General features: G+C 47.4%; 1 protein-coding gene and 1 long non-coding RNA gene across 6 annotated transcripts in view; both read left to right on the forward strand.

The window, feature by feature from the left end:
- The window catches only part of IQGAP1 (IQ motif containing GTPase activating protein 1), a 260,950-nt gene that overhangs the window by 20,792 nt on the left and 220,478 nt on the right, over positions 1–19,680 (forward strand). The window contains exon 1 of one of the 5 annotated variants that reach the window (XM_056572116.1): positions 7,722–8,095. The exons of 2 other annotated variants lie outside the window; for them this stretch is intronic. In XM_056572116.1, coding sequence (XP_056428091.1) covers positions 8,047–8,095 — 49 coding nt within the window. In that variant the 5' untranslated portion in view covers positions 7,722–8,046. Of the gene's footprint in view, positions 1–7,721; positions 8,096–8,133; positions 8,325–12,922; positions 12,975–19,680 lie in introns of those variants that run through there. 2 more of the 5 variants (XM_056572115.1, XM_056572117.1) reach the window with 2 other exon arrangements.
- On the forward strand, positions 4,877–7,151 carry LOC130368448 (uncharacterized). The gene is made up of 3 exons (XR_008892470.1): positions 4,877–6,217; positions 6,280–7,036; positions 7,068–7,151. It is a non-coding gene; the product is annotated as an uncharacterized LOC130368448 (long non-coding RNA).

A 19,680-nucleotide genomic window follows, 5' to 3' on the forward strand; every position in this document is an offset into this window, starting at 1 on the left:
ATCCCGAAGCTTCCCGACTGGGCTCTACAACCCCTTCCCCCTCCGCCTCCTCCTGTATGGCAGCCAGTTCGAGGGAAACGTCGTGGAGGTGGTAGGGGCCAGCCTGCTCAATCCTCATCGGGATCACGTCATGACCCTACCTGAAGGATATATTGGAACTAAGTTCTGGGCCCACACGTTCTGTGACTACTTGTCTGGTTCTCGTTTCACCTGGCGGGGTGCTGTGTTCTTTTACTTGCAATTTACTATAGTTGTCTTTTACTGCTGCCTCTAAAATAACGGGTGCCCTTCTGGCTCCCTTTGTACAGTAGGGATTTGGCATGGCCTTTGGGTGGAAGGGGTTTCTATTCTTTGGTGTGACCTCCCTCTGATGCGTACTTCCACTTCCCCCAACGAGGCCATGACAAATATAGTAACGCTGTTGTTTATTCTTCTTGCATTATTGATTTGTTTTACTAAGGTCTCCTCTCTGGCTCTAGTGCCAGTGGTTTGTTTACCGTTTTGTATCCCTGTTTGTCTTTCCCTTTTGTCCCCCCCCTTTTGTGTCCTGCTCTTCCCCTTTCTTTCTGAGTCTCTTCCTGTTCTTTGTCTCTGCTCTTCTTTTAGGTCCAGTACTGAACGATGGTGGTCTTTGGACTCGGGCTGGCCCGCTGATGCGTTTTCTACTTCTCTGAGTGAGTACTTACCATGGCACCTTCCTTACACCACACCTACCCCTCATGGCTAAGTGCGTTTCCCTGAATGTGAAAGGCCTTAACTCCCTCCCTAAAAGGCGTCTCCTACAACGGGAGCTGGTGGCTCTCAAGGCGGATATCGTCTATGTTCAGGAAACGCACTTTGACAAGACGGGCTCCTTTCACTTCCTACAACACCTTTACCCTCAGGTATACATGGCCTCCTCGGACAGGAGGGTAGCGGGAGTAGCTATCCTAGTCTCACGACACTGCCCCTTGCAGGTTTCCTCCTCCTTTGCTGACCCCTCAGGGCGGTTTGTAATTTTATGTGGCACCCTTGGGGGGAAACCTCTGCTACTTTGTAATGTTTATGCCCCGAACTCTGCACAAATCCCCTTCCTCCGACGGGTCTTGAAGCGATTGTCTGCATACCCAACCTCCGCCTGGCTGCTGGGCTGGGACTTTAACTTGGTTTTTTCTCCCTCTGCCGATCGCTACTCCCTAACGGACTCCCCACCGCCTGCCCCTCAGTTGCGTCTCTCTACGCTTTTTCGTCGGTTGGTTCGTTCGGCAGGGCTCTATGACCTCTGGCGTATTAATCATCCATCCGATCGCTCTTTTTCTTTTTATTCCCAACCTCATAAACTCCATACGCGAATTGACTATTTTTTCGGGAACCTCCCAATGCTGCGTATGCTCTCCTCTGCTTCCATGGAACCTATCTCCTGGTCTGATCATGGCCCTGTTCTTGTGTCTTTTTCCCCTTTCACTTCTTTCTCCCGCCGTTGTCATTGGCGTCTCAATGACTCCTTGCTTAAAACTCCTTCTTCCCGGGACTCGATCCTGCATAGCATAGCTACTTACTTTGCGGAAAATGAAGGCTCTGTGTCCTCCCAGGCTGTACTATGGGAGGCACATAAAGCGGTGGTCAGAGGCCATTGTATTGCATTGGGCTCTAGACTGAAGCGAGATGCCTTGGCCCGCTCCCGGGAACTTAAGGACCAAATTTCTGCCCTGGAAGCTCTCTTACTAACTAACCCTTCCCTCCCGGTACTGAGGCGGCTGGTAGTTGCACGGTCCCAATTGGGTGACTTGGCCCTTCATAAAGTTGAACGTCAATTGCTTTATGCCAAACAGAGGTTTTATGAAAAGGGCAATAAGGCCCATACAATGCTGGCTAGACGTTTAAGGGATCGTGCGGCTGCTCAGTCTCCTTTTGCCCTGAAGGATGCTGCGGGGACACTACACTATCATCCTAACACCATCTCCCGCCTTCTCCATGATTATTACTCCAAGTTGTACTCTTTACCCTCACAGCTCCCCTCGGATCCGGGAGGGCGTGACGCTGTGTTGGAGACGTTCCTATCCAGGTGCAGCCTTCCGACTCTCTCTGCGTCTGACAGGGAGTCCCTGAACGCTCCCATAGTATTGGAGGAACTCACTGAAATTCTCAAGTCTCTCCCATCTGGGCGCTCTCCAGGACCTGACGGATTCACCTATTTATACTATAAAACCTACTCGTCTGTCCTTCTTCCTCGACTGGTCCCCCTGTTCAATTCTTTTCTACGGGGGGAGGGGATTCCGCAGTCCTTTTTACATTCCTTGATTACGCTGATTCCTAAACCTAATAAAGACCCACATGATTGCTCCAGCTTTAGGCCCATAGCCCTGTTGAACTCGGATCTGAAGTTGTTCTCTAAGATTTTGGCAGCTCGTCTTTGTTGTTTCCTCCCCGCCCTTATTCATAAGGACCAAGTGGGTTTCATCCCCTGTCGTCAGGGAGGCGATAATACTAGAAGGGTTGTCAATCTTATAGATATTGTTAACAAGCGATCTGAACAGGCTTTAATATTGAGCTTGGATGCCGAAAAGGCTTTTGATAGATTGGGCTGGCCATTCATGTTCGCTACTCTACAGAAATTTGGGATCACTGGTGACTTCCTCACTGCGCTGCGGGGTCTCTACTCCTCCCCTACTGCCTCTCTCAAGCTCCCGACTGACTCCTCCCCTCCCTTTACCCTTTATAACGGCACTAGACAGGGATGTCCGTTGTCCCCACTGATTTTTGCCCTTTGCATAGAGCCGCTGGCGGCTCTGATCCGGGGGAGTTCGGATGTCTCTGGAATCTCCCTTCATGGGAAGACCTTTAAGATTTGCCTTTTTGCAGATGACGTTTTACTTACCCTCACTAACCCTCTCTTGTCCTTACCTACGCTGTACAAACTCTTGCATGAGTATGGCTTGGTATCGGGCTATAAGGTCAACCTTTCTAAATCTGAAGCAATGTCTGTAAATCTCCCACCCTCTCTGGTCTCCCTACTTCGCTCTAACTATTCTTTCCGCTGGTCTCCCTCTGCCATTAAATATCTTGGAGTCTCCATCACCCCTACATATGCCTCGCTCTATTCTGTAAATTTCCCTACTTTGTTCAGAGAGCTACGTTCTTTGCTAGAAAAATGGAGATCGCAATACATATCCTTTTTCGGGCGAATTGCTGCGGTTAAAATGACCATCCTTCCTAAATTACTTTATTTTTTCGAAACGTTACCGGTGCGGGTTCCGTTGGCTATGCTACGGTCCTTTCAGTCGGCTATTTTCCGGTTCATTTGGGACGCTAAAAGACATAGGCTCCCTATGACGGTCATGATGGCGAACCGAGTTTCTGGAGGTCTGGGGGTCCCAGATGTCACAAAATATTATTGGGCCGCACACCTCCGTCACCTAGCTGCATGGTCTACTCACTTTGCTTATAGTAAATGGATGGAACTTGAAAAATTATGGTTGGCACCTGTCCATCCTAATTCTTTCCTATGGTCCTTCCCGCTTCCGTCCCCTGCATGCACCCTTTTAGGTCCTATGTCTTTCACGAGATATGTCTGGACTTATTGTTCCAGGCGATTCCGACTCCTGTCCCCTTTCTCCCCAATGCAGTCTTTTCTCTACCACCCTGACTTCCCTCCTGGAGGCACCTCACTTATGGTTCGGGAATGGGGCTCGAGAGGTTTGTTCTGCTGGGCTGATGTGGTACATCCTATTACTCGGACTCTTCTGTCTTTTGATGACCTGAAATCTCGTTGGGAACTCCCAGCCTCTGCGTTCACTCACTATACCCAGCTCCGACATTACCTATCCTCTCAGAGGGGCTCGGTAGTGGTTTCGCTCCCTACGAGTTTTGAGAGGTTGTGTAGGAGTGGACCACAGACGAAGGGACTGCTCTCGAGTATTTACTCCCTTTTAATCTCCCCCGTGGACGGAACCCCCCCCTCCCACCGTTATATGGGTCGCTGGGAGGAAGTCCTTAACACTTCTATTACAATTCCTCAGTGGAGGGTAATTTGGGATAGGGCTTCTCGGGCCTCCATATGTACAGCTTACAAAGAGACACAATACAAATTGCTTATGGGTTGGTACCATACCCCTGTCCTCCTCAATAAATTGAACCCTGACATCCCCCCGCAATGTTGGCGATGTGGTGTGGGACTGGGGGACACTTACCATATATTCTGGTCCTGTCCGCTGATCTCTCAATTTTGGGTAATGGTGCAGCGGCTTATCCGTGACATATTGGGAGTTGGGGTGCCCCTAGACCCTTTAATCTATCTCTTACATTTGTCGACTAGGGCCTTGTCTGGTCGACCATTTAAGCTATTTCTACACATCGTCCTGGCAGCGAAAACTCTCATTGCAAAACATTGGAAACAGACTTCCCCCCCGTCTGAGGGTGAACTCCTGGCCCGGGTCCGTGAAATTCGCTCTATGGAATCTCTTACTGCCTCTTTGAATAACACTATCTCACAATTTCTTTCAGTATGGGACCCATGGGACAGATTCACGGATAGGCAACCTCCTTGATCTTTTAGCTCCTTTTGGACCTTTTCCTCTCTTCTTGCTTCTCTCAACCCACTTTCCTATTTCTTTGTACGTTTCCTTTTCTGTTCCCTCGCCCCTCTGTTTGACGTTGTTGTCTTAGTCACCCTCTCCACCCCCCCCCCCTCATGTCTAGGACTACTTGATCCAAATGTGCGGTTGTTAACTATAACATTACTGTGTCACAGTTGTGACTACCTGACTTGATTGTTGTGATTTGGATTATTACTTGCTTGCATTTCTCATTTACTGTGGGGTACGTCACCCCGATCATTCCTACTGGTGTGTATTTTTCTGTCTGAATATAATAAAAATTTACAGTTGAAAAAAGTAAATACTGTGGGAAAAAATTGTAGGGAATTAAAACCCACAAAGAAACCTACACTCCGTTCTTAGTAAATCAGGGCCATTTTGCGGAATTATGGCATGTGATTTGGGGCTCAAGTATGCAGCTCCATTTTAGGGGTTATCCTTCTTCCTCCAGGAACAAAGGGAAAGAAGACTCCTGAAACATCACACTGGGACAATCTGGAACAATCCTTTGGTGTTCCTTTATGGCATAAAGTTTACAGTCCTTCCTCCATTTAGGAAAGGAGAGGACCCCCAATTGTCAAGGCGTACCCAAGTCTGATGGTGGAAAAGTACACTTTTGGGAAATCGTCTCTGTGTTTCATGACTTGTAAAGAATTCTGGGGGAATGTATCATTGTGTTTGCATAAGTTTCTGTCACAAATACCAAATACTAAAATACCATCATAGTGCACCATAGTTGAAAAGAGGGCAAGGCCTCCCAGAACAGGCAAGTCCAAAAACTTTCAGGCAGACTATAGCTTGGCGAAATTTATGCCTACTCCTAACAGGTGTACATTTCATTTGGGGAGTGTGCAAAATGTGCCAAATTTATAACAAGTGTTTGTTCTTTTTTAATACATTTTCCTAAATTCACGTTTTTAGGTTCACGTGTTCACACTGTTACAGGGCTCTTCGTGTGTGTCCTATGCTTACGTATAACATGGAGTACCCATTCACTTTAATGGACTAAACATAGTCTACAAGTGAGAAGATGAATGTGGTGAAGTCACACAACAACATGTTCTTAATTGTTGGTGTCTGGGTGACATTCTCCTCAGGTGACTCCGCTATAAGTGACATTCTTCTCATGTGACCCCGCTATTGGTAACATTTTTCGGAGGTGACCCCCTATGGGTTACACTTCCCTAAGGTGTCCTGCTATGGGTGACATTCTTCTCAGGTGACCCAGATATAAGTGACATTATTCTCAGGTGACCCCGCTTTGGGTAACATTTTTCTCAGGTGGCCCCTATGGGTGACACTTCCCTTAGGTGACCCACTATGGGTGACATTCTCCTCAGGTGACCCGCTGTGGCTGACATTTTTCTCAGGTGACCCCCCTATGGGTGACACTTCCCTAAGCCAACCTGCTATAGGTGACATTCTCCTCAGCTGACCCGCTATGGGTGACATTCTCCTCAGGTCACCCACTATGGGTGACATTCTCCTCAGGTGACCCGCTATGGGTGACATTCTCCTCAGGTGACCTGCTATGGGGATACATTCTCCTCAGGTGACCCCCTATGGGTGACACTTCCCTCAGGTGACCCGCTGTGGCTGACATTCTCCTCTGGAGACTCTGCTATAAGTGACATTCTCCTCAGGTGACCCACTATGGGTGACATTCTCCTCAGGTGACCCCCGCTATGGGTGACATTCTCCTCAGGTGACCCACTATGGGTGACATTCTCCTCAGGTGACGCCCGCTATGGGTAACATTTTTCTCAGTTGACCCCCTATGGGTGACACTTCCCTAAGGTGACCCACTATGGGTGACATTCTTCTCAGGTACTCTGCTATGGGTAACATTTTTCTCAGGTGACCCTCTATGGATGACACTTCCCTAAGGTGACCCGCTATGGGTGACATTTTCCTCAGGTGACTCTGCTATGGATAACATTTTTCACAGGTAACCCCCCTATGGGTGACATTCTCCTCAGGTGACCCGCTATGGGTGACATTCTCCTCAAGTGACCCGCTATGGGTGACATTCTCCTCAGGTGACCCGCTATGGGTGACATTCTCCTCAGGTGACCCGCTATAGGTGACACTCTCCTCAGGTGGCCCGCTATGGGTGACATCCTTCTCGTAACCCGCAATGGGTGACATTCTCCTCAGGTGACCCGCTATGGGTGACATTCTCCTCAGGTGACCCCGCTATGGGTGACATTCTCCTCAGGTGACCCCGTTATAAGTGACATTCTCCTCAGGTGACCCACAATGGGTGACATTCTCCTCAGGTGTCCCGCTATGGGTGACATTCTCCTCAGGTGACCTCGCTATGGGTGACATTCTCCTCAGGTGACCCCGTTATAAGTGACATTCTCCTCAGGTGACCCGCAATGGGTGACATTCTCCTCAGGTGTCCCGCTATGGGTGACATTCTCCTCAGGTGACCCCGCTATGGGTGACATTCTCCTCAGGTGACCCAGTTATAAGTGACATTCTCCTCAGGTGACCCGCTATGGGTGACATTCTCCTCAGGTGACCCGCTATAGGTGACACTCTCCTCAGGTGGCCCGCTATGGGTGACATCCTTCTCGTAACCCGCTATGGGTGACATTCTCCTCAGGTGACCCGCTATGGGTGACATTCTCCTCAGGTGACCCCGCTATGGGTGACATTCTCCTCAGGTGACCCCGTTATAAGTGACATTCTCCTCAGGTGACCCGCAATGGGTGACATTCTCCTCAGGTGTCCCGCTATAGGTGACATTCTCCTCAGGTGACCCCGCTATGGGTGACATTCTCCTCAGGTGACCCCGCTATGGGTGACATTCTCCTCAGGTGACCCCGTTATAAGTGACATTCTCCTCAGGTGACCCGCTTTGGGTGACATTCTCCTCAGGTGACCCGCTATAGGTGACACTCTCCTCAGGTGGCCCGCTATGGGTGACATCCTTCTCGTAACCCGCTATGGGTGACATTCTCCTCAGGTGACCCGCTATGGGTGACATTCTCCTCAGGTGACCCCGCTATGGGTGACATTCTCCTCAGGTGACCCTGTTATAAGTGACATTCTCCTCAGGTGACCCGCAATGGGTGACATTCTCCTCAGGTGACCCCGCTATGGGTGACATTCTCCTCAGGTGACCCGCTATAGGTGACACTCTCCTCAGGTGGCCCGGTATGGGTGACCCAGGTGAGTCCCATGGCGGTGGTAATGTCACACAGCCCCCGGCCGCACATAATAGCGCTGCTCACCGCCGCCACAAGCTCTCATTTTGGCAGCAGCAGACGCCGGATGACTTGGCCTCTTATAGGCTGAGGATGGCGGGGGCGGGGCGGACACACCCTGTCTTCTCTGGCACCGTGGAGGCTCCTGCACCTCTGGAGAAGTTCTCTCGTCCTCATCGCCCCCTCTATCACCTTCCCTCCCCTTCTTCATCGCGCGGAACCGAACCGCCCCATATCGGGTCCACAGTCCAGTCACCATGTCCACCCCGGATGATGTGGACGGGCTCCTCCGTCCTCACTATGGCTGTAAGTTATGCGGGTTAACCATTGCGGTGCCGGGGGACATTGTGAGCGGTGATTGAGGGGGGAGTGCGGGGGCTCACCCAGCGGGTAAACTGTCAGTGTGCCGGGCGCTGTACACGGTGTCCTCCGGGAGGGGGAGGATAGAAAGTTACTAAACTTCAGGAAAGTGGCTGCATGGCCTGCCGGGAGGGAGTGTTGTCACCGCGAGGGGCTGCAGCCAAGGCAACGTACGGTGTGTGGAGCTGTCAGAGAACTACAAGTCCCAGGAGCCCAGCAGCGCGTGCGTGGGAAAGTTAGCTGTCAGCTCCGGACTTACTGCATTACTTTCTATTGGGATCTATGAGAGTTGTTATTGCTGCCCGCTAAAACAGTTGTGAGGGCTTCCAGATGGGTCACTGGCCCTGGGCTGGCACACGTGTCATACTTTCCAAGCAAACTAAATGACATTCATACATCCTGTCTGCTCCTCAGAGCATAGCCTTTATTCTACTTTACGGCAGTGGCTTCTTGCTGATGCAAAACTACAACTCCCAGCATGACCTGACAGTAAAAAGCTACTGTTTTGTAATAGCTGGGGAACCACAGATTAGAGGTTGCTGCCCACATGATGCCAGTGTCTAATGCTAAAGTCGGGAGTCTGCCCTCCAATGACTGTCTAATGATAGTCAGGGGTCTCCTCTCCAATGACTGTCTAATGATAGAGTCAGGGGTCTGCTCTCCAATGACTGTCTAATGATAGAGTCAGGGGTCTGCTCTCCAATGACTGTCTAATGATAGAGTCAGGGGTCTGCTCTCCAATGACTGTCTAATGATAGAGTCAGGGGGTCTGCTCTCCAATGACTGTCTAATGATAGAGTCAGGGGGTCTGCTCTCCAATGACTGTCTAATGATAGAGTCAGGGGGTCTGCTCTCCAATGACTGTCTAATGATAGAGTCAGGGGGTCTGCTCTCCAGTGACTGTCTGATAGAGTTATGGGGTCTGTTCTCCAATGACTGTCTAATGATAGAGTCAGGGGTCTGTTCTCCAATGACTGTCTAATGATAGAGTCACGGGGTCTGCTCTCCAATGACTGTCTAATGATAGAGTTAGGGGGTCTGTTCTCCAATGACTGTCTAATGATAGAGTCAGGGGTCTGTTCTCCAATGACTGTCTAATGATAGAGTCAGGGGTCTGCTCTCCAGTGACTGTCTAATGATAGAGTCAGGGGGTCTTCTCTCCAATGACTGTCTAATGATAGAGTCAGGGGTCTGTTCTCCAATGACTGTCTAATGATAGAGTCAGGTGGTCTGCTCTCCAATGACTGTCTAATGATAGAGTCAGGGGGTCTGCTCTCCAATGACTGTCTAATGATAGAGTCAGGGGGTCTGTTCTCCAATGACTGTCTAATGATAGAGTCAGGGGGTCTGCTCTCCAATGACTGTCTAATGATAGAGTCAGGGGGTCTTCTCTCCAATGACTGTCTAATGATAGAGTCAGGGGTCTGTTCTCCAATGACTGTCTAATGATAGAGTCAGGTGGTCTGCTCTCCAATGACTGTCTAATGATAGAGTCAGGTGGTCTGCTCTCCAATGACTGTCTAATGATAGAGTCAGGGGTCTGCTCTCCAATGACTGTCTAATGATAGAGTCAGGGGTCTGCTCTCCAATGACTGTCTAATGATAGAGTCAGGGGGTCTGCTCTCCAATGACTGTCTAATGATAGAGTCAGGGGGTCTGCTCTCCAATGACTGTCTAATGATAGAGTCAGGGGGTCTGCTCTCCAATGACTGTCTAATGATAGAGTCAGGGGGTCTGCTCTCCAGTGACTGTCTGATAGAGTTATGGGGTCTGTTCTCCAATGACTGTCTAATGATAGAGTCAGGGGTCTGTTCTCCAATGACTGTCTAATGATAGAGTCAGGGGGTCTGCTCTCCAATGACTGTCTAATGATAGAGTTAGGGGGTCTGTTCTCCAATGACTGTCTAATGATAGAGTCAGGGGTCTGTTCTCCAATGACTGTCTCATGATAGAGTCAGGGGTCTGCTCTCCAGTGACTGTCTAATGATAGAGTCAGGGGGTCTTCTCTCCAATGACTGTCTAATGATAGAGTCAGGGGTCTGTTCTCCAATGACTGTCTAATGATAGAGTCAGGTGGTCTGCTCTCCAATGACTGTCTAATGATAGAGTCAGGGGGTCTGCTCTCCAATGACTGTCTAATGATAGAGTCAGGGGGTCTGTTCTCCAATGACTGTCTAATGATAGAGTCAGGGGGTCTGCTCTCCAATGACTGTCTAATGATAGAGTCAGGGGGTCTTCTCTCCAATGACTGTCTAATGATAGAGTCAGGGGTCTGTTCTCCAATGACTGTCTAATGATAGAGTCAGGTGGTCTGCTCTCCAATGACTGTCTAATGATAGAGTCAGGGGGTCTGCTCTCCAATGACTGTCTAATGATAGAGTCAGGGGGTCTGTTCTCCAATGACTGTCTAATGATAGAGTCAGGGGGTCTGCTCTCCAATGACTGTCTAATGATAGAGTCAGGGGGTCTGCTCTCCAGTGACTGTCTAATGACAGAGTCAGGGGTCTATTCTCCAATGACTGTCTAATGATAGAGTCAGGGGGTCTGCTCTCCAATGACTGTCTAATGATAGAGTCAGGGGGTCTGTTCTCCAATGACTGTCTAATGATAGAGTCAGGGGGTCTGCTCTCCAGTGACTGTCTAATGATAGATTCAGGGGGTCTGTTCTCCAATGACTGTCTAATGATAGAGTCAGGGGTCTGTTCTCCAATGACTGTCTAATGATAGAGTCAGGGGTCTGTTCTCCAATGACTGTCTAATGATAGAGTCAGGGGGTCTGTTCTCCAATGACTGTCTAATGATAGAGTCAGGGGGTCTGCTCTCCAGTGACTGTCTAATGATAGAGTCAGGGGGTCTGTTCTCCAATGACTGTCTAATGATAGAGTCAGGGGTCTGTTCTCCAATGACTGTCTAATGATAGAGTCAGGGGGTCTGCTCTCCAATGACTGTCTAATGATAGAGTCAGGGGGTCTGCTCTCCAATGACTGTCTAATGATAGAGTTAGGGGGTCTGCTCTCCAATGACTGTCTAATGATAGAGTCAGGGGGTCTGTTCTCCAATGACTGTCTAATGATAGAGTTAGGGGGTCTGCTCTCCAGTGACTGTCTAATGATAGAGTCAGGGGGTCTGTTCTCCAATGACTGTCTAATGATAGAGTTATGGGGTCTGCTCTCCAGTGACTGTCTAATGATAGAGTCAGGGGTCTGTTCTCCAATGACTGTCTAATGATAGAGTCAGGGGGTCTGCTCTCCAGTGACTGTCTAATGATAGATTCAGGGGGTCTGTTCTCCAATGACTGTCTAATGATAGAGTCAGGGGTCTGTTCTCCAATGACTGTCTAATGATAGAGTCAGGGGTCTGTTCTACAATGACTGTCTAATGATAGAGTCTGGGGGTCTGTTCTCCAATGACTGTCTAATGATAGAGTCAGGGGGTCTGCTCTCCAGTGACTGTCTAATGATAGAGTCAGGGGGTCTGTTCTCCAATGACTGTCTAATGATAGAGTCAGGGGTCTGTTCTCCAATGACTGTCTAATGATAGAGTCAGGGGGTCTGCTCTCCAATGACTGTCTAATGATAGAGTCAGGGGGTCTGCTCTCCAATGACTGTCTAATGATAGAGTCAGGGGGTCTGCTCTCCAGTGACTGTCTAATGATAGAGTCAGGGGGTCTGTTCTCCAATGACTGTCTAATGATAGAGTCAGGGGTCTGTTCTCCAATGACTGTCTAATGATAGAGTCAGGGGGTCTGCTCTCCAATGACTGTCTAATGATAGAGTCAGGGGGTCTGCTCTCCAATGACTGTTTAATGATAGAGTCAGGGGGTCTGCTCTCCAATGACTGTCTAATGATAGAGTCAGGGGGTCTGCTCTCCAATGACTGTCTAATGATAGAGTCAGGGGGTCTGCTCTCCAATGACTGTCTAATGATAGAGTCAGGGGGTCTGCTCTCCAGTGACTGTCTGATAGAGTCATGGGGTCTGTTCTCCAATGACTGTCTAATGATAGAGTCAGGGGTCTGTTCTCCAATGACTGTCTAATGATAGAGTCAGGGGGTCTGCTCTCCAATGACTGTCTAATGATAGAGTTAGGGGGTCTGTTCTCCAATGACTGTCTAATGATAGAGTCAGGGGTCTGTTCTCCAATGACTGTCTAATGATAGAGTCAGGGGGTCTGCTCTCCAATGACTGTCTAATGATAGAGTCTGGGGTCTGTTCTCCAATGACTGTCTAATGATAGAGTCAGGGGGTCTGCTCTCCAATGACTGTCTAATGATAGAGTCAGGGGGTCTGCTCTCCAATGACTGTTTAATGATAGAGTCAGGGGTGTCTGTTTTCTAATCACTGTCTAATGATAAGGTCAGGGGTGTCTGCTCTCCCAGAAGGGGGTATTACTTCTACATAAAAATATGAATCCTTCCAGTACTTATCAGCTGCTGTATGTTGCAGAGGAAGTTGTGTAGTTCTTTTCAGTCTGACCACAGTGCTCTCTGCTGACACTTCTGTTCATGTCAGGAACTGTCCAGAGGAGAAAAGGTTTGCTATGGGGATTTGCTCCTACTCTGGATAGTTCCTGACATGGACAGAGGTGGCAGCAGAGAGCAATGTGGTCAGACAGAAAGGAAATACACAACTTCCTCTGTAGTTTACAGCATAAGGTAAGTACTGGAAGGATTAAAAGAAATAATTTACAAATCTGTATAACTTTCTGGAGCCAGTTGATACGAAAAAATGGTCTTTCACCGGAGAGGTGTCTGCGAATAGGACATCTGGTCCCCACCACTATTTTGTATATGGTTTGCTTGCAGTGGATACACCCTAACCTGCTCAGTAAGTGCTGCTCCACTTCCTATGTACAATCTACCACACCAGTAAAGACATATGGGGGGAGATTTATCAAAACCTGTCCTGAGGAAAAAGTCGCTTCTTTCATTTTTAAGAAGGCCTCTGAAAAATGAAAGAAGGGATCTGATTGGTTGCTATGGGCAACTCAGCAACTTTTCCTCTGGACAGGTTTTGATGAATCTCCCCCATAATGAAGGGCCAATACAGATTTAGCTTGAACAGTTTTTAGTTGTGTAGGTATGTCAAAATCATGTTGTTTTTCTGCAGTGGTCATGAATTTCTCTTGTGCAATAGTCGCACAATTTGTTGCACAGCCGTCAATTTGTCTCAAGTCTACACCAGCCCTGACCTAGCTTACATAACTGGCCGTGGAAAGCATTGCTAAAAAGTCACGGAGAAACCAAGTGGTGTACTGAAGTGTACTAGCGCCATTTTTATCACAGGCCATGTAACCATATAAAGGCGTTCTCCGCTGCTCAGTGTTTGGAAGAAACTGTTCCGAACCAGGAGCTCGAGACGTCATTGCCACGCTCTTTCATGCTGTCACGCCGCACCCCCTCAATGCAAGTCTATGGGAGGGGGCGTGACGGATGTCACGCCCCCTCCCATAGACTTGCATTGAGGGGGCAGGCCGTGACATCATGAGGGGGCGGGGCTATGAAGTCACAAGCTCCCGGCTTCAGCGTTCGGAACAGTTTGTTCCAAACGCTGTTAAATAAATTTGACACTCGTACACATTACCACCACACAAATTAAAGGTAATCAAAACTCATTCACCTATACGACCCTTGAATAATCCCCCCATGTCTAGAAACTGCAGGGGATTACATAGCAGCCCTCTGAGGAATATATATATATATATGTATATAATGTCCGATGGCTGGAGATTTGCCTCCACTGAGGATTGTATGTAGTGTAGGGACAATGTTGTGTTGATTCTTGGTCTTGGTCTTGTAATGAAGTCCCCTTTAAATCATGGAGCTACTATCTGGTAGTTTAGACTGTTCTGCCGTACTCTGTGGTCGATTAAAGTGAATAAAAATGCAAGTAAGATGATAGTCACGCCTAGACCGTGGAGATGACTGTACCGTGATGTGTGACTGTTCTCTTTGTTGTTGCATTTGCGTAACATCACATAGGGATTTGACTATGATGTGTGGATCTGAAGTGTATTCACGTGGGGCGGTTTTTGCAGGGATTTTTTGTGTGAATTTGGGAACATGCTGGACACTTGGTAAATCATCAGCATGTTTTATATGCCACTGATTCTTTTCAGATTTGCTGTAGATTTACCTCATTGTGATACAAACCCACACTGGAATCTGAGGCAAATTGAATGTAGTAAGGGCCTCTTGATACATCTAGTGAAGTTTGTATGTTTGTCCCGTGAGGCCATGGTTCTCATAGATGCTTTATAAAAATTGTGCTTATATATAGAGCTGCAACGATTAATCGATAAAATCAATTAAATTCAATAACGGGATTTGTTGTTGACCAATCACGTTATCGAATAATCGCCCGATTTGTTATCCACAGTCAGGAGGCTGCTGCGGTCAGGCACGAGTCCCGGAAATCCCGCAGCAGCCTCAGTGACAGTGAGTCACTGTGGAAATTGTACCGCCGACGCCCGGACATGCAGTTCCGGGTGCGGGGCAGGTGAATTCTTCAGGCATTTAGCCCTGCTTCAGGCAAGCAGTGCCAAATGCCTGAGGAATTCACATATAATGGGCTGCAGCCTATAGCGAACCGCGCAGGACGATAGCGTCCCGGCGTAGGAGCGTGTGATGATGTCACTCATCGCACGCACCTCCGTCCGGACCGAGGATGTGGTCCAGTACCAACAATGACCGCCGAGCCCCTGAGCCTGCTGGAGTACACATGGGGCCCGAGGACAGGTAGCAGGGGATCAGAGAGGAGGTTTGGTAATAATGTGGTACAGGAGAGGGGAGGGGGTTGGGCTGAAATACCGTGACACGGGGGGCATCAGAGGGTATAATGACACAGGGCATCAGAGGGGGGGCCGGAAATATAATGAAAGAGGGGGCATCAGAGGGGGGGGATATAATAAAAGAGGGGGCATCATGGGGGAATATAATGAAAGAGGGGGCCTCATGGGGGGGAATATAATGAAAGAGGGGGCATCATGGGGGGAACATAATGAAAGAGGGGGCATCAGAGGGGGAGTATAATGACACAGAGCATCAGAGGGGGAGGGGGTATAATGGCACAGGGAGCATCAGAGGGGGGAATATATTGGCACAGGGGGCATCAGAGGGGGGTAAAATAATGGAACAGGGAGCATCAGAGGGGGTTATATAATGGCCCTACTTAATAAAGTGTGTGCAGTGCACACCGCTTTACCCATGGGGGTATTTGCAGAGCATTGCACCCTTGTGAATGTAGTACAGACACAAGGGTGCAATGTTCTGCACATAACCCCCATGGGTAAAGCAGTGTGTATATAGTACATATAGACTGCTATACACATGGTTGTATGTGCAGAGCATTGCATCCTAGTGTTTGTAGTACTACAGAGTCAAACATTTTTTACATATCTGATACTGCAGCATGGCTAACTGTCTGAACTATTAAAATTAAATGTTAGTAAATCATTAATTTTATTTTAATAGTTCAGACAGTTACCCATGCAGCAGTATCAAATTTATGCTGGTTTCTGTACAGGATCATTAATAATGATCCTGTACAGCAACCGGCAAAAATGTAAAAAAATTAAATTGCTGCAGTTTGGTCACATCACATGCTAGAAACTTTTAATATGGCCATTGTACATAATTTTTCAATTAGAATCGGCTAAACCCTTTTTTTGTCATTTTGAAATTTTTTCCGACTAATCAATGAAACAATCGACAACCAATCGATTATTAAAATAATCTTTAGCTGCAGCCCTACTTATATATGTTACTCACTAGGTCATGAAGATTATTTACATGGCTCACAGATCCCTTTGTTCTGCTTCTCACTCATTCTGACATCCACTGCTCAGAAAGGGGCATGTCTGAGGCAAGCACTATGCCCCCCCCTCACTCACCATGCATTTACTTCCTCCCTGAGTCTGCTGTTCTGGGTCTCTTCATCCAATCACTGTATATGCACATGTGCCATGTGTTACAGATTTGGAAATCAGAATGTCCAAAAGTAAGAAGAGGATACATTAAACCAGATTGCCCTGTGTGAACCGGACCAAACTGTATGAGTATGATTGATCTATGTACAGTAGATATTTTGCCAAGTTTCATAACTGTTGCAACATTGTCCAAAAAAGACTGATGTAAATTCTCCCTTGTAGTAGGTAGCTATACCTTCAGTCAGTAATGCATCCAATATGTGTTTATTCATCCCCATGATGCTGATATACTATTATCCAAGGATAAACCATAAACTACGCTCTGTACTATATAGAATGGACACACTAGATCAGGTCTGTATAGCCAAAGCCCCTACAACTACTGCCAGAAAACATTTCTTCATCCTCCATGCATCCTCCCCGACTAGAGCCCTGTATGTTTATAATGTACTGGGAAGATGTCTGATTTCTTTACATTTTGGCTGAGGTTTAGAACAGATTCTGAGAGCTTTCCAATTCATATTCCTTATGGCCATATGTTGACTTTATAGTCCTAGACCTAGATTATCATCTCATTTGCTTGTATGAAGCCAGCTGGAGGCTGTCCCCTAAAGTAGTTTCCAGCCAAGGTCTTATTTAATACAAATCCTATTTTCCTTGTAGTAAAGCTTTGGCACAGGCCTGCTATCTCCTATACAGTCATAGCCGTAAATGTTGGCACCCCTGAAATTTGTCTAGAAAATGAAGTATTTCTCACAGAAAAGGATTGCAGTAACACATGTTTTGCTATACACATGTTTATTTCCTTTGTGTGTATTGTAACTAAACAAAAAAAGGGAGGAAAAAAAGCAAATTGGACATAATGTCACAACAAACTCCCAAAAATTATTGGCATCCTTAACTTAATATTTGGTTGGTCGGGGGGGGGGGGGGGGTGCGGGGGCGGGGCATTATCGGCTTATCGGCAAGGTAAAAGACGATACCGATAATGCCCAAAATCGTGATTATCGGCCAATATCGTCCATACCGATAATCGGTCTATCCCTACTTCCTATAACCATCAATAAGACTCTTACACCTCTCAGGCTAAGTTTCCACTTGGTTTTTTTTCTGGCAGTTTTTGGAATACTGCCAACTGCAGTTTCTGAGCCAAAGTCTGAAGTGGATCCATAAGGGAGGAGAAGTATAAGTCCTTCCTTTATATGTCCTATTCCTTTTGAATACACTTCTGTCTTTGGCTCAAAAACTGCAATGGCTGTTTTCCAGTGGCTGTGGCCAGAAGAAACGTCATCTGATTTGAAATGGACATTGCCTTGTCGCCGTACCTGTTCCACTCTCCCTACTCCCGTAATAGCGAGTCCATACTCTATGTGATTTTGCTTCAGTGCCTTAATAAATGACATCTTCACAGACGTCTACCTGGTGAGTTGCCTTGTCTCTTTTTTGCTCTCATTGCTAACATTATAGCACTTGTTAATGATAGACACTGAGCACCACACAGACCTGTGTCTAGGACCGCTATGGACATCAGTGGCTACAACAGCTGAGTCGACCTAGTTGCCTTAACCCTTGCAGTGCCTGGTTTTCATTCCTTCATTGGATGCTGTTTTCCAAAAACTGCCAGAAAAAAACCAAGTGGAAACTTAGCCTCAGCCGGAATGTTGGACCACTCTTCCTTGGCAAACTGCTCCAGGTCTCTCTTATTGGAAGGGCACCTTTTCCCAACAGCAATTTTAAGATCTCTACACAGGTGTTCAATGGGATTTAGATCTGGACTCATTGCTGGCCACTTCAGAACTCTTCAGCGCTTTGTTGCCATCCATTTTTGGGTGCTTTCTGACGTATGTTTGGGGGTCATTGTCCTGCTGGAAGACCCAAAATCTTGGACACAAACCCAGCTTTCTAACACTAGGCTGAACAGTGCGACCCAAAATCCGTTGGTAATCCTCAGATTTCATGATGCCTTGCACACATTCAAGGCACCAAGTGCCAGAGGCAGCAAAACAACCCCAAAACATTGAACCTACACCATATTTCACTGTAGATACTGTGTTCTTTTATTTGTAGGCCTCATTCCATTTTCGGTAAACAGTAGAATTATATTTTTTACCAAAAAGCTTTATCTTGGTCTCATCTGTCCTCAAGAGTTTTTCCCAAATGGATTTTTGCTTGCTCAAGTTCATTTTTGGCAAAATGTAGTCTTGCTTTTGTATGTCTCTGTGTCAGCAATGGGGTCCTCCTGGGTCTCCTGCCATAGCGTTTCATTTCATTTAAATGTCAACGGATAGTTCATTCTGACACTGATGCTCCCTTAGCCTGCAGGAAAGCTTGAATATCTTTGGAACTTGTTTGGGGCTGCTTATCCACCAAACTATCCTGCGTTGACACCTTCATCATTTTTTTCTCTTCCGTCCACGCCCAGGGAGATTAGCTACACTGCCATAGGTTGCAAACTTCTTGATAATGTTGCGCACTGTGGACAAAGGCAAATCTAGAGCTCTGGAGATGGACTTGTAACCTTGAGATTGTTGATATTTTTCCACAATTTTGGTTCTCAAGTCCACAGACAGTTCTCTCTTCCTCTTTCTGTTGTCCATGCTTAGTGTGGCGCACACAGACACACAATGTACTTCTCTCCTTTTTATCTGCTTTCAGGTGTGGTTTTTATATTGCTCACATCTGTTAATTGGCCCAGGTGAAATTAAAGGAGCATCACATGCTTGAAACAATCTTATTTTTCCCCAATTTTGAGTTTTGTGTGACATTATGTCCAATTTGTTTTTTTTCCTCTCTTTTTTGGTTTAGTTCCAATACAAAGAGAATAAACATGTGTATAGCAAAACATGTGTTGCTGCAATCCTTTTCTGTGAGAAATACTTCATTTTATAGAACATTCTCAGATGTGCCAACATTTACGGCCATGACTGAATATGGTTCTACAGTGAACTGCCAGTCTTTGTTAGATCTTTGGTACTTGGACACTATTGTCAATTAAAGGGGTACGCCAGCATTTAGTTCTGAACACTGTGAGCGTGTGTTCTGCGGGGGTCGGCCACGCCCCCTCATGATGTCACGCCGTGCTCCCTCAATGCAAGTCTATAGGAGGGGGCGTAGCGGCTGTCACGTCCCCTCCCATTGACTTGCATTAAGGGGGTGGGGCGTGACGAGGGGGCATGGCCGACCCCCACAGCTCGTGCGCCCAGCATTCAGAACTAAATGTTCCGAACGCTGTTCACTTTACCACTACAGTATGATACTTAGGTGTATGAAAGATATTATTTCAGTTAAATAATCTTGGAATGTTCCTTTGTATGCTGTATTACAGGGCATTACTTCGGGGGGAGAACAATTATAATATGGAGCATATGAAACATCTACAGCTCCATATGACAGAGCCACAGGAAGTCCTAGTGTCCCCTTATAGCCCCTTATCTGCTAGAAACCTCACAAGTACAGGAAGCAGGGCATGACGTCACGAGGGGGCGGACCGTGACGTCACGATGCCCCGTCCCCTGCACTGCCTGTCATCACCCTCAGAGAAAACTTTGCTCTGTGCTGCTGAGGTACCGGGCTTCTGCAGGGGGGATGGCGGGGGTCCCCAGCGGT

The sequence above is a fragment of the Hyla sarda genome, chromosome 4, assembly GCF_029499605.1.
Source record: "Hyla sarda isolate aHylSar1 chromosome 4, aHylSar1.hap1, whole genome shotgun sequence".
Classification (NCBI taxonomy): domain Eukaryota; kingdom Metazoa; phylum Chordata; class Amphibia; order Anura; family Hylidae; genus Hyla; species Hyla sarda.